This window comes from Salvelinus alpinus, chromosome 11 (genome assembly GCF_045679555.1).
Source record: "Salvelinus alpinus chromosome 11, SLU_Salpinus.1, whole genome shotgun sequence".
In the NCBI taxonomy this organism is placed as follows: Eukaryota; Metazoa; Chordata; class Actinopteri; order Salmoniformes; family Salmonidae; genus Salvelinus; species Salvelinus alpinus.
In genome coordinates, this window is record NC_092096.1 from 55,276,221 (window position 1) to 55,290,249 (window position 14,029).

At 43.8% G+C, this 14,029-nt stretch overlaps 2 protein-coding genes across 2 annotated transcripts; one reads left to right on the forward strand and one right to left on the reverse strand.

The window, feature by feature from the left end:
* Nucleotides 1-36: 36 nt before the first annotated feature.
* On the reverse strand, nucleotides 37-1,825 carry LOC139534462 (endonuclease domain-containing 1 protein-like). The gene is made up of 2 exons (XM_071333631.1): nucleotides 1,305-1,825; nucleotides 37-780 (listed from the first exon to the last, which is right to left on the reverse strand). Exons 1-2 carry the CDS (start codon nucleotides 1,752-1,754, stop codon nucleotides 199-201), a joined length of 1,032 nt encoding a protein of 343 aa, XP_071189732.1. The 5' UTR covers nucleotides 1,755-1,825; the 3' UTR covers nucleotides 37-198.
* A 2,984-nt stretch (nucleotides 1,826-4,809) lies between these two features.
* LOC139534461 (perforin-1-like) lies at nucleotides 4,810-9,600 on the forward strand. Its single transcript, XM_071333630.1, has 7 exons — nucleotides 4,810-4,945; nucleotides 6,197-6,564; nucleotides 6,825-6,988; nucleotides 7,445-7,634; nucleotides 7,846-8,015; nucleotides 8,151-8,574; nucleotides 8,792-9,600. The coding sequence occupies exons 1-7, from the start codon at nucleotides 4,939-4,941 to the stop codon at nucleotides 9,251-9,253; spliced, it is 1,785 nt and encodes a 594-aa protein (XP_071189731.1). The 5' UTR covers nucleotides 4,810-4,938; the 3' UTR covers nucleotides 9,254-9,600.
* The last annotated feature ends 4,429 nt before the right edge of the window (nucleotides 9,601-14,029 follow it).

The following is a 14,029-nucleotide window of genomic DNA, read 5'->3' on the forward strand; positions in this document are numbered from 1 at the left end:
AATATTGTCACGGATTAAATGACGACAAACAATTAATTAAACATAAATGTATAATGATTGCTTTATTGGTTAGTAATTTCATAAATATCACTATATCATTTATATTTTCAGTGGCAGGAGCATCTCCCTCGATCTCTCTCTCCCCCCCATCTCTCTCTCTTTAAAAGATTGTCTCTTGATATTCACTCTCATAACCGTTCACATTTCAGGGACACAGTTTCCATTGAACAGCTGAAAGTCCTGATCCACAGCCATCTCTCTATTCACCAACGCCTCCACGCTCTTCGTCGACGTCTCCGTGACCGCGTTATCTACCACGTCATTAAGCCCGTAGGCTGCGTAAGTAGGGAACTTGTACCGGAGCTCATACGGCGCGCTGAGATCAAAATCAGGACAGCAGTAGGCTGTCCACAGATGTTTCGGTACCCCCACCCGGTTAACGTTACCTCTCCGGATGGTGTTACCAGTGGTGGTGACGCCACTGATGACGTAAGCCGTTCCGCGACAATAGTTGTTGAGGCGTTTGCGGATGTCCTCCAGGTAGGGTAGCCAGTGGTGGTGGAGGAACTCCTTAGCCTGGGGAACCACGTTGGTCAGGGTGTAGGTCGAGGCCTTGTCCCCAGGACTGGCCTGGTGCTGGTCGGGGTTCAGTTGGCCACGCTCGTAGACGACTGCGTCGGAGTAGTCGGCCAGCACGGCCTGGCTCTCTTCTAGGGCCAGGAGGCTGGAGGGAGAACGGGGGAAGGGCTGCATGTTACCTGTCCCAGAGCCACTGGACAGCTGGAGGAGAGAGAAAGACGGAGATGAAGAGGGTTAGAGCAATGTCAGCGTGTGATTACACAGACAGAAAATAGGTACGACACAGTATATGAGCCAAGAGGAGAGCGAGAGAGGGGTAGAGTGCAACAAATAATTGCAGATAGAAAATGTGAACAGGAATATCGTTTCTTAATACTATGTAACAATGTGTATCTACTACTTAGACTTTGTCAGGTGAAAGCTGTTCATTGTGCGTCATGCTTATCAAGACTACTAAACCAGCAGGTCAGAGCACTAGAGGGAATGTTTTAATGTGCTCTACTGTCTACGTATCGCCTTAAAGCCCTATTCTCCCCACTGTAGCAGACCGTCTATTCTTTGAACGACACACCGACTCCTCTTCTTCAGTTTGATTTGACCACAGACTTCAATAGAACAGACGATTGTGTCTCTATGACTTTGTCTGTGTAGACCAGGGAGATGCTTGATCTCGACCATAGAGACCTATCAGTATAGTTAGTAAAAAAACAAGTCTAGGCCCTTACCTGTGGTTCGTACATCCAGGGCAGACCTTCCCTGCTCTCACCATTGGAGCGTTTAAAGGTGTAGGCGGAGAAGAGGGGGATCCTGCCTGCTGGGTCGTACAGGGTGGCGTAGCGCGCCTTGTCCCCGTAATGCTGGCAAACCTTCTGGAGGCCCAGAGTCCCCTGGAGGCCCCTTGGGGCCAGGCCCCGGTACAGGAACTGGCTGCATTCCCTGAAGGAGGAGTCCACACTGGGGTTTACTGGGGGAGGAAGCAGGGCCAGAGCCAGGAGCACACAGGACAGCAACATAGTGCGGTGTGGATACACTATCCTGTCTGTCTGTACCTGCACTGGACGGTTAGTGTGGCTATGGAAGAGAGAAGGAGAATGGGAGGAGGGAATAGGGAGGGAAGGAAGGATGGAGGGTAGGAGGTGAGATGAAGGGAGGGCTTCCAGAGTAGGTGATGTCATGATTTCTTCAGCAGGTCTGAGAACAGTGTTTTAGAACTGTAGAATAGAACTGGTGAGAACCATAAAGCCACTGATAGTATGCAAAGAAGTGACTCTCATTCAGCCAGCGCTATCTGTGTGCAAGCATTGGGTTACCATGGACGTGTGGTTAGCTGCAGTGAGTCCTAGTCGACTCATGCACCATGCCTCTACCATTTGTTTTTACACGGCACCGTGTATGTCCCGTATTCCATGCAAATATTGGCTGTGAAACTACATTGAACAGAATATTTTTTATTACGTTACAACATTACAGCTGTAGCTTACTATGGTACTTTCATTGAAGCAGTATACTGTCGTCCTGTCGGTTTAAGTTGCATGCAGCACACTTTGTTCAGAGCGTTTCTATGAGGAGTGAAGAAAAGTGTTGCTTCGTGATGTGGTTTCTCACACGTTTGAGACCGACGAGAGCTTTTTATTGTATTTTCAGTTCAGTTGATTGATTGTGCATGACAAATATCGACAGCTACTTTGTAAGAGTATAAAATGTGAATAAAATAAAACTTTCTTCAATTGGTCAATTTACACCCCCATTACAGTAAAAAAACTAAAACACACACACACACACACACACACACACACACACACACACACACACACACACACACACACACAGTCTTGTACAGCTAACCTTGTGGGGACATACAATTCAGTCCCATTCAAAATCCTATTTTCCCTAACCCCTAACCCTAATCCTAACCCGTACTCTTACCCTAACCCTAACCCTAACCTTAACCCTAACCCAAAAACCTAAACTTTATCCTAACCCTAAACCTAACCCTAGCTCCTAACCCTAACCCTACAACTAACCCTAGCTCCTAACCCTAATTCTAACCCTAACACTAATTCTAACCTTAACCCTAAACCCCCTAGAAATAGCATTTGACCTTGTGGGGACTAACAAAATGTCCCCAGTTGGTCAATTTTTACTTTGTTTACTATTCTTGTAGGGACTTCTGGTCCCCACAAGAATAGTTAAACACCTCCACACACACACACACACACACAGAGAGGCCTATCTCTTCCTCTTCTTCTTGAAGGTGTTCTCTGACACACAGTCCTCGTAGAAGATAGCCAGATTACTATCCATGTCCGTTTGTTTCCTCAGAAAGCTCTCCAGTGTCTTTAAAGGCACCTCCATGACTGCATGGTCCTCCTGTTCATTCAGTGCATAGGCACCATAGCTAGGGAACATGAAACGCACCTCGTAGGGAGAGTTACGGTCGAACCGTGGGCAACAGTAAGCCAACCACACGTGTTTGGGGATCCCCATGCGGTCCTCGTTCCCCCGACGTATGGTCGCCCCGGAGACTGTCACCCCGGTTACCACGTAGGACTGCTTTCCGCGGCAAAAGTTATTGAGGCGGTGGCGCACGGTATCCAAGTAGGAGCTCCAGGTCTCTTCCAGGAAGTCTGTGATCTGGTACCAGGACATTAGCTAACATTAACATAACATTACATTCTAATTAGGATTATAAACTGGGTGGTTCGAGCCCTGAATGCTGATTGGCTGACAGCCGTGGTATATCAGACCGAATACCACAGGTATGACAAAATATTTATTTTACTGCTCTAATTATGTTGGTAACCAGTTTTTAATAGCAAAAAGGCATCTCAGGGGTTTGTGGTATATGGTCCATATACCACACCCTCTCAGGCCTTATTGCTTAATTATAACATGATTTATATCATCCCAAAATCATTCAAAAAACGTATTTGATAACAAAATGGCTGACCTGGGGTACCACGTTGGTCAGGGTGTAGGTGGAGGCCTTATCATCTGGGTCAGCCTGGTGCTGGTCTGGGTTGAGCAGGCCTCGGGAGTACTCCACGGCGTCTGAGTAGTCCTCCAGCACCGCCTGGCTCTCCTGGAGCAGAGGCTCCAGGTCGTCACTAGGGGGCAGCACCTTCATGTTCCCACCCTCATTCCCAGACGCCAGCTGTGGAGTGATTGGGGGGGGTTGATGATTTAATGACAGGTGTGACAGATAAGATAGTTTGTAAAAATAAAGAGTTTTTTGAAAAGTTGAATTTAGATAGTAAGAGTGGTTAGATGACAATCATTTGTTTAGGTGGAGAAAAAGCAAGCCCTCATGACAAAGACAGGACACCCAATGCATTGGCCGGTAAGTCTTTAAGATGGGACCGTTATAGGAGAATACTGCGGTATTGCATGAGAGTATCACAGTAAGTTGCTGTTGAAGATCTCTCTCTACCTGCTGTGATGTTGTGACACGATAACAGATCTCTACCTGTGGCTCGTACATCCAGGGCGTGTCCATCCTCTTCTTCCCGTCGTTCTTCTTAAAGGTGTAGGCTGAGTAGAGGGGCAGGCGACGGCTGCCGTCGTACAGGGTGGCGTAGCGCGCCTTGTCCCCGTAGCGCTGGCAGATCCTCTTGAGGCTGTCCCTGGTCCCGTCAATGCCCGTCGGTGCTGCCCTCATGTAGAAAAACTGTCTGCAGTCTTTAAAGCTGTCGGATACACTGGCACCAGACAGCCAGATCCCTGCCAACAGGAGGAGGGCCAGCAGGTAGACCCGCAACGGACGCATCTTAGCCTGGGTACAGACCCTACAGCGGAGAGGGTGGTGGTAGTACTAGGAGGAATAGGGAAGGCTGTTTATACATCCAGGAGTAGACTACTGTAGGGTTCAGTACCAGATGCAGTCCACACAGCTCAGAGGGAGGTTGACTGCCAAAGCAAGGAAATGGCTCTGTATGCAAAGTGGCTATGCCTAGGACTGATTTGATTGGATGCGAGGTTGTCTAATCATGGAGAGCAGGAGCACATAGGTGAGAGGGTGTGCAAACAGTGGAATGAAACTTCTGGGCCTAATCTTGTTTTTCTAGTGCCATGAGACATTCATCCATCTGTCTGCGAAGGGTTTCTCGTAAGTGAACATCCACTTTCACACCAACACACATTGCAACAGCTTGTGGTGGTATACTGTATATAGCCAAAGAAAACCGCAGGCCCCGTCTATATAAACAAAGCCTTGACCGCAACAACAACAAAAATACATCCCAGATCGTGATTCCTTCAGTCAGTTAGTCAGTCATCACACAGACAGACAGGTCAGAACGCTCCATTGTTCTAGGAGTTGATTTTCATCAACCTCATCGTTACCAAGAGATTGTGATTGATATGTCAGGTAAGAGGTTACTCTATATCAGGGGTATTCAACCGGGGTTCCGTGGAGATACTGCAGTGGGTCCGCACATTTTTTTTTCTAAAATGTTTTTATGAATATCGCTAGCAACAACAGAATAAACACATTTTGAATTGCATACATACAGTAGAAACTATGATAATATATTCTTTCTAATGATGTCAACTTTATTTCTCAAACCCTAATATTGAGCAAATTACACTAATTGGAGCTAATTACAGAGAAATGATAGTCAAAGTATCTGACATAGGCATTGAAAAAGCACACGTGAATACTAGTCGCTGCAAGTGCAAAGGCAATGGTGCCGTGTTAGCGGGGACTGCATTCACGGTAAACGCTACATATGTCGGCTCAATGGGAAATTACCTTTACATTTCTATCACACAACCTGTAGCACTTCAGCAATACAGATTGAATCATTTTTGCCAAAACACATGGCTAACCTTTATTTAACCAGCTAAACAGCTGATATTAGTGAAAATGTGTTTTTGAGTTACCTTTAGTTACCTAAACTAATATGTAGTTTACACTTCCAATTATAATGTGAGTAGGTCAAAATAATACAAAGAAATCAAATATATTCATTTTAAAATGTTGATTACTTCTCCTTGCTATTCAGCTGATAATACCATGGTGGGGGTCCCTGGGTTACCGGTTTGCCTGGGCGGGGGTCCCTGGGTCACTGGTTTCCCTGGGTGAGGGTCCCTGGGTCTGCGGTTTGCCTGAGTGGGGTTCCCTGGGTCAGCGGTTGGCCTGGGTGGGGGTCCCTGGGTCAGCGGTTGGCCTGGGTGGGGGTCCCTGGGGCAGCGGTTGGCCTGGGTGGGGGTCCCTGCACTATAGTCATTCCAAAAGAAAACAATACTTTCTTTTGTCATTTTTTTCCTTTCCTAACTTTTTTAGGGGAACAGCAGTCCAATCACCCTACGCCTTGTATTGTTTAATGGAGATTATTACAGAGATGAAGTGAGTAGGGAGACAGATAAGAGGTGTGCAGTTGAAGAAGTCCACTCCGGTAGCGAACGCCGGTCTCTCACGGGGGCATATGGACTCTTGAATTAACTGAGCTTTCGCTATACAAATCTCTGGCACATAAAATAACACTCTTGTGTTTCATTCAAAATAGCACCACAATATCTTAACACTAGACTACTTTTGAAGTCTGAAAACTTTAGATTTTGGATCAATATTAAAGAACACTCTTGAATTGCATATCTACCTCCTCCTCCTCTCCAGGCATACAGACTACTCTGGTGACCCTGCTATGGCTGTGGGGATGGTGGCTGCCCCCTGTCCTGCCCTCGTGCACCACGGGCCGGCCAGCAGAGTGCAAGGCTGCCCTGTCAGCTCCCGGTACCAACCTGGCGGGCGAGGGTTTCAACATTGTCACCATGGAGCGCAAGCAGGCCTATGTTGTTGACGTGGACAACTGGAAGACCCAAAATGGAGCCTGTACCCTCTGTGTTAACCCTTTCATGGAGGGCCAGACTCAGAGGCTGCCTGCGGCTGTGGTGGACTGGCGTCCCTCGCATCAGTGTCACATGAAGTTGTCCAGCATTGTCTACGACTCCAGCGAGTCGTTTGTGAGCAGCAGCCAGACAGATGTAATACTTCTACTACTACTACTATGACAGCTACTAATACTGCTACTACTTCTAATACTACTACTATAACTACAACGAATACTACTACAACAACTACTACTACTACTACTACTGCTGAAATAATAATTGATATATTAAGCATTTTATAATAAGACTAATAATATATATAAATATTAATCAAATGAATAATACTACTAATAGAAATAAGAATCCCATTATGGGGTAAACTCACTTTATCCACCACCAATGTGTATATATAGGTGGACGGCAGTTGGAAGATTGGTCTGGAAGTTAATGTCCCCAAGGCTAATGGGTCGGCCATGGTGGGGGGTACCCACTCCAGAGCTGCCAAGACGGTGATGAGCCAGTCCAAGAAGGACAAGTACAGCTTCATCAAACAGGATATACACTGCTCCTATTACAGGTTACCTATTACTTCTATGAGTATAATAACTTCACTTGTATTATGAAGTTCACCTTCCTTTATATAGCCAACACTGCCCTCTACAGGCTATAGTAATGTATACACTCTGGATTATAATATAGAATAGGTATAATAAAGGTTATATTTACAGGTGGGATATTATAGGTGAGGGTTTGAGTTGTGCACGCTCTCTTGGGTGTTAAAGAATAGTTATTTTGTGATAGAAGATCCTGTTTCAATTGTAACTACATAATGTGTTTTGTTGACCTTTTGTAGCCTCGACATTGTTATTGAATTAGACTTCTTGAAAATAGTCAAACTTCTATCCCCATAGATAGGTCTACTTTTAGGCGAGGGCTTTCTTTGATGCACCCCTCAAAAAGGCCACAAAATGACAAAACCACTTAGAGAATAGACTACTTTGTTATCTTTCTCTATCTTGGGTTTCTTCCTCAGTTACCGCCTGATAGAGGACCCTCCCCTGCACCCTGAGTTCTCTCGCTCCCTGGGCATCCTGCCCCCCCTCTACACCGACCAGACCAAGGCTGACTACAATCGTTTCCTCGCCACCTTTGGTACCCACTATATCCGGAAGGTTAAACTGGGGGGGCGGGTGAAGAGCGTCACCTCACTGCGCGTGTGTAAGGTAAGACTTCTCAAACTCTGCCAATGACATTCTCCATATTATTGATCGTGGTATGCCTATTTGTTGTGTACAACTTATTGAAAATGCGTTGTTCATGTATTTAGGCAGATTATATATATATTTCTATCTGTTTTTAATTTTATTGTATGACATCACATTTTACGTAAGAGTCTGCATATGTACCAAGATGTTTTAATGAACCCAAACCTAGGCGGCCATCAATGGTTACAATGAGAACGAGGTCAAGGACTGCCTGGAGGCCGAGGCCTCTGTCGCCACCAGCTCCGGAACAGCCGAAGCCAATGCAGAGACAAAGTTCTGCAAAAATGACCTCAAAAAACGTAACACCAGTGACATCTTCAGCAGTACCTTCAACGAGAGGTTTGATTGATTTTATAAATGTTATCGATTTTTGGTGGGATTAATGGGCATTATACAAGACTTATAAAAAACACATTTCCAATAAGGTCCTCATGTCAGACAAAACATGACTGACGATAAACAACAAACAAACAGGTTTACCGAGGTGGTGGGGGGACAGACGGACGGGACGCCCGACCTGCTCTTCTCCAAGATTGGTGAAAACTCCAAGGCCTTCGCTGATTGGGCAAGTAGCCTGAAGACCATACCTGATATCATCAACTACTCCCTCCATCCTCTCCACCTATTGGTGAAAAAGTCCAGCAAGAGGGCGGGGCTGAAGAAGGCCGTGGAGGACTACATCCTGAAACACGCCCTGTTCAAGCACTGCTCCGGGAAGTGCAAGGGAAGCTCCAGGTCCAGTAGCCATGACTCCTGTCAGTGTGTGTGCCAGACCAGTAAGGAGATGACCAGCCAATGCTGCCCGCAGGAGAAGGGCTTGGCTCACGTGACCGTCACCGTGAAGAAAGCCAGGGACCTCTGGGGGGACACCACCTCCCAGACCGACGGCTTCGTCAAGGTATTATTCATCTCTTTTATTTTTGAAATTTCATTGACTATGAAGTTTGTTTTCAAGTGCACTTTAAAGCTACAGTCTAGGATTTGACAAGGATTACATCTCCCTAGCCCCATACCCGAGCTACATACTAAAACAAGTGACGGGGACCTCGTTTTGTCGTTTTTCTAATCACATACTGTAGCTTTCAATAAAGTTTGATTTGGTTTGATTCGTCAAGGTGGCCATGGACAAAGACTTCAAGCAGACCAGGGTGATCCATGACAACGACAACCCCGTGTGGAATGAGGTCTTCAATTTTGGGGCAGTCAAGCTCTCCCTGGCCAGCGAGCTCAAGTTTACTGTATACGATGAAGACAATTGGTCGAACGATCTCCTGGGGGAATGCAAACTCCAGCCCGTCAAAGCTGGGTTTCACAACAGTATGTGTCCAATGAATCACGGCAGCCTGTTCTACTCCTACAAGGTCGACTGCGCCCCAGGGCTTGGGGGCCTCACCTGTGGGGAGTACGCCCCTTCCAGCATGAACTCTGACCTCTCTTACCTCTATACCTCCCGCAACGCCCTGAACATGACTCAGGAACTGCTGGCTCACATCCGGATGGGCCGGCCCCTAGGAGACCCTTTGACCTTCTTGGTGAAGCAGAGGGATAATGATCACCCTGCCCTCAGTGAGCCGTGATCAAAACATATGCCCTGTAATGCACTGTAAACGTTAGTCTGCCTATCTAACCTTAATGCATACCATTTCTAACCGCTTGTTCTTTCATAAAATATAAATAAATGTAACCTTTTTTTAACTAGGCAAGTCAGTTAAGAACAAATTCTTATTTAAAATGATGGCCTACCGGGGAACAGTGGGTTAACTGCCTTGTTCAGGGGCAGAACGGCAGATTTTTACCTTGTCAGCTCAGGGATTCGATCCAGCAACCTTTCGGTTACTGGCTCAACACTCTAACCACTAGGCTACCTGTTGCCCGTTCTGAACCAGAATACATTTTACTTCTGTCAATAAAAACATAAAAGCCATCCAAAGTATATCGTATGTATTTCTAAAGGTAATGTTTTATTGCTGTAGAAATTCATCATGCCAGCCCGTGTCCTCTCCAAATACTATCGCTGCACCATCGAGAGCGTCCTGACTGGTTGCATCACGGCTTAGTACAGGAATTTCTCTGTCCACGGCCCTCCAGCAGGTGGTTAAGGCGGCCTAGGGATGTTAACATTGGCTTGTGTGTATTTTCATTAGTTGTCATGAATTTTAATTTCTCAATCTCAACTCATAAGATTGAGCGCGCCTCCCGTTCACCATTTGTGTGCATATGCTATAGTCAATGGTAGGCAGGCTATCAATGCGTCACCCATCTAACAACAAATGTTCCCACAACTTTAGAGAACGTTCCCTGAGGAGAATATTCCATCAACGTTCCACCAAATATACACAGAACATGGCTGCCAAACATAAGATATTAATGTTCTAGGGAACGTTGTAAAAACATTTGTGGGAACAAAACAATTGTTATCACACATGACATATTGTTACTGTTGCCGAGCCAATCAAGGCCCTGATTGGTGAACCACTGATCCATTCATAGCTCTTTGTCTGTTGGCAAGGGAGTTTTACACACCGAGTAGTTTTAAGATAGTGTTTTCAACATGCATATGACACACTTTGACATACAGTGCCTTCGGAAAGTATTCAGACGTCTCGACTTTTTCCAAATGTTGTTACGTTACGGCCTTATTCTAAAATGTATCAAATAAAAACATTTCCTCAGCAATCTATACACAATACCCCATAATGACAAAGCAAAAACAGGTTTTTAGAAATGTTTTCCAAAAAAAACAGAAATATCTTATTTACATAAGTATTGAGACCCTTTACTATGAGACTCGAAATTGAGCTCAGGTGCATCCTGTTTCCAGTGATCATCCTTGAGATGTTTCTACAACTTTATTGGAATCCACCTGCGGTAAATTCAATTAATTGGATATGATTTGAAAAGGCACACCCCTATCTACAGTTAAGGTCAAAAGTTTACAAACTTAGGTTGGAGTCATTAAAACTCGTTTTTCAACCACTCCACAAATTTCTTGTTAACAAACTATAGTTTTGACAAGTCGGTTAGGACATCTACTTTGTGCATGACACAAGTAATTTTTCCAACAATTGTTTACAGACAGATTATTTCACTGTATCACAATTCCAGTGAGTCAGAAGTTTACATACACTAAGATGACAGTGCCTTTAAACAGCTGGAAAATTTCAGAAAATGATGCCATGGCTTTAGAAGCTTCTGATAGGCTAATTGACATCATTCGAGTCAATTAGAGGTGTACCTGTGGATGTATTTCAAGGCCTACCTTCAAACTCAGTGCCTCTTTGCTTGACATCATGGGAAAATCAAAGTAAATCAGCCAAGACCCCAGAAAAACAATTGTAGACCTCCACAAGTCTGGTTCATCATTGAGAGCAAAACACCTGAAGGTACCACGTTCACCTGTACAAACAACAGTATGCAAGTATAAACACCACGGGACCACGCAGCCGTCATACCGCTCAGGAAGGAGACGCGTTCTGTCTCTTAGAGATGAACGTACGTTGGTACGAAAAGTGCAAATCAATCCCAGAACAACAACAAAGGACCTTGTGAAGATGCTGGAGGAAACAGGTACAAAAGTATCTATATCCACAGTTGAAGTCAGAAGTTTACATACGCCTTAGCCAAATATATTTAAACTCAGTTTTTCACAATTCCTGACATTTAATCAGAGTAAAAATTACGTTTTAGGCCAGTTAGGATCACCACTTTATTTTAAGAATGTGAAATGTCATAATAATAGGAGAGAATTATTTCTTTCAGCTTTAATTTCTTTCATCACATTCCCAGTGGGTCAGAAGTTTACATACACTCAATTAGTATTTGGTAGCTTGGGTCAAACGTTTCGGGTAGCCTTCCACAAGCTTCCCACAGTAAGTTGGGTGAATTTTGGCCCATTCCTCCTGACAGAGCTGGTGTAACTCAGTCAGGTTTGTAGGCCTCCTTGCTCGCACACGCTTTTTCAGTTCTGCCCACACATTTTCTATAGGATTGAGGTCAGGGCTTTGTGATGGCCACTCCAATACCTTAACCTTGTTGTCCTTAAGCCATTTTGCCACAACTTTGGAAGAATGCTTGGTGTCATTGTTCATTTGGAATATCCATTTGCGACCAAGCTTTAACTTCCTGACTGATGTCTTGAGATGTTGCTTCAATATATCCACATACTTTCCCTCCCTCATGATGCAATCTATTTTGTGAAGTGCACCACCCCTCCTGCAGCAAAGCACCCCCACAACATGATGCTGCCACCCCCGTGCTTCACAGTTGGGATGGTGTTCTTCGGCTTGCAAGCCTCCCCCTTTTTCCTCCAAACATAACGATGGCCATTATGGCCAAACAGTTCTATTTTTGTTTCATCAGACCAGAGGACATTTCTCCAAAAAGTATGATCTTCGTCCCCATGTGCAGTTGCAAACCGTAGTCTGGCTTTTTTATGGTGGTTTTGGAGCAGTGGCTTCTTCCTTGCTGAGCGACCTTTCAGGTTATGTCGTTATAGGACTCGTTTTTACTGTGGATATAGATACTTTTGTACCTGTTTCCTCCAGCATCTTCACAAGGTAATTTGCTGTTCTGGGATTGATTTGCACATTTCGCACCAAAGTACGTTTGTCTCTAGGAGACAGAACGCGTCTCCTTCCTGAGCGGTATGACAGCTGTGTGGTCCCATGGTGTTTATACTTGCGTACTGTTGTTTGTAGAGATGAGCATGGTACTTTCAGGCGTTGGACCAGACTTGTGGAGGTCTACAATTTTTTTTCTGAGGTCTTGGCTGATTTCTCTTTAGATTTTCCCATGATGTCAGGTAAAGAGGCACTGAGGTAGGCCTTGAAATACATCCACAGGTACACCTCCAATTGACTCAAATGATGTCAATTAGCCTATCAGAAGCTTCTAAAGCCATGACATAATTTTCTGAAATTTTCCAAGCTGTTTAAAGGCTCAGTCAACTTAGTGTATGTAAACTTCCAACTTCAACTGTACATACATATATATATATATATACATACAAATACACATATATATATACATACACACTTTTTGTTTATATACCTTCCTTTATTATTCCCTGTAAACCCTCCACCGCTCCCCCAATTGGAGTAAACTAATAAACAATAACACTTGGGCTTCTACTTCCAGCTAAAACATACTATACACATTTTACAGACAATCTATTTTACAATAGTTATATTTTGTTTGTTATTAGTCCTGGCCTTCCTCTATTTCTGATGTCCATCCAGTTTGATTTCCATTTGCAACTGTGCTATTTCACAAAAGTTCTGAACCTATATACATTTTACAGACCCGTATGTTTTACATTTGTTATCTTGTCATTATTAGACCCACCCTTCAGCTCCATTCAACCCCTCCCATCTATCTCTTATTGGATTTCTATTTGCCATATATTTTTCAACTGTGCTGTGATGCTTCACAAAAGTACTGAACCTTTCTATTCTCATAGTTTCAACAGATTGTAAATGAAAATTTTTTGCTAGAATAATTATTATATTATTGATCGATTGACTATGACTTTTCAAATCACCCAGTACTGCTATCTGCAGTGTTAGCTCGAGGTAAATGTTGCAATTCTTCAGCCATTCCTGGACCTGTGACCAAAAATGAGCTACATATGGACAGTACCAAAATAAATGATCTAATGACTCTGCCTCTTCGCAGCAAAATCTGCAGAACTGGGAAGATTTTATCCCCCATATATAACATTCTATTGGTTGCAAGAATTTTGTATAATAATTTAAATACGGCGTCGTTTTGCGTGTCAATTCATAAGCCATGTGCCATGGAATCGGTACATCGACAATCACTTCCCAACTATTTTGCAACTGATATGGCACAGCTGTCATTTCTTTGGTCCTTAAATGAAACTGGTATATATTTTTATTTATCACAATTTTCTGTAACCAATGTTGGTCTTTAATGCAGGGCCGACAGACAAGGTCCTTCATTTTTCCCCCTTCCACTTGCCTTTTCCATTTTTGTGGTAATGCTGCAATTAGTTGGTTGTAATTTTGGGTAGAGCAGACATTTCCATATGTCTGTGTTAGCTGCATGTGTGACAACTTCACCAGTCCTATTTATGATATAATTTACAAAGAGAATACCTTTTTCTTTTTTATGTTATCAAAAAATTACGTAATATACTAAATATATTAGTATATTTAAGTTTAACCACAATATTTGTTGTATTATTTGTTCTGTCTTTTCAGGTGGATTAAACTGAAATTGCAACCAACTTTCTATGGCTTGTTTAAAAAATAACGATATTTTGGAGATGATTTCGTTTTCAAATAACTGAAAGTGAGAGGTTGTAATCTGAATAAAAGGGAAAAGGCCATTCT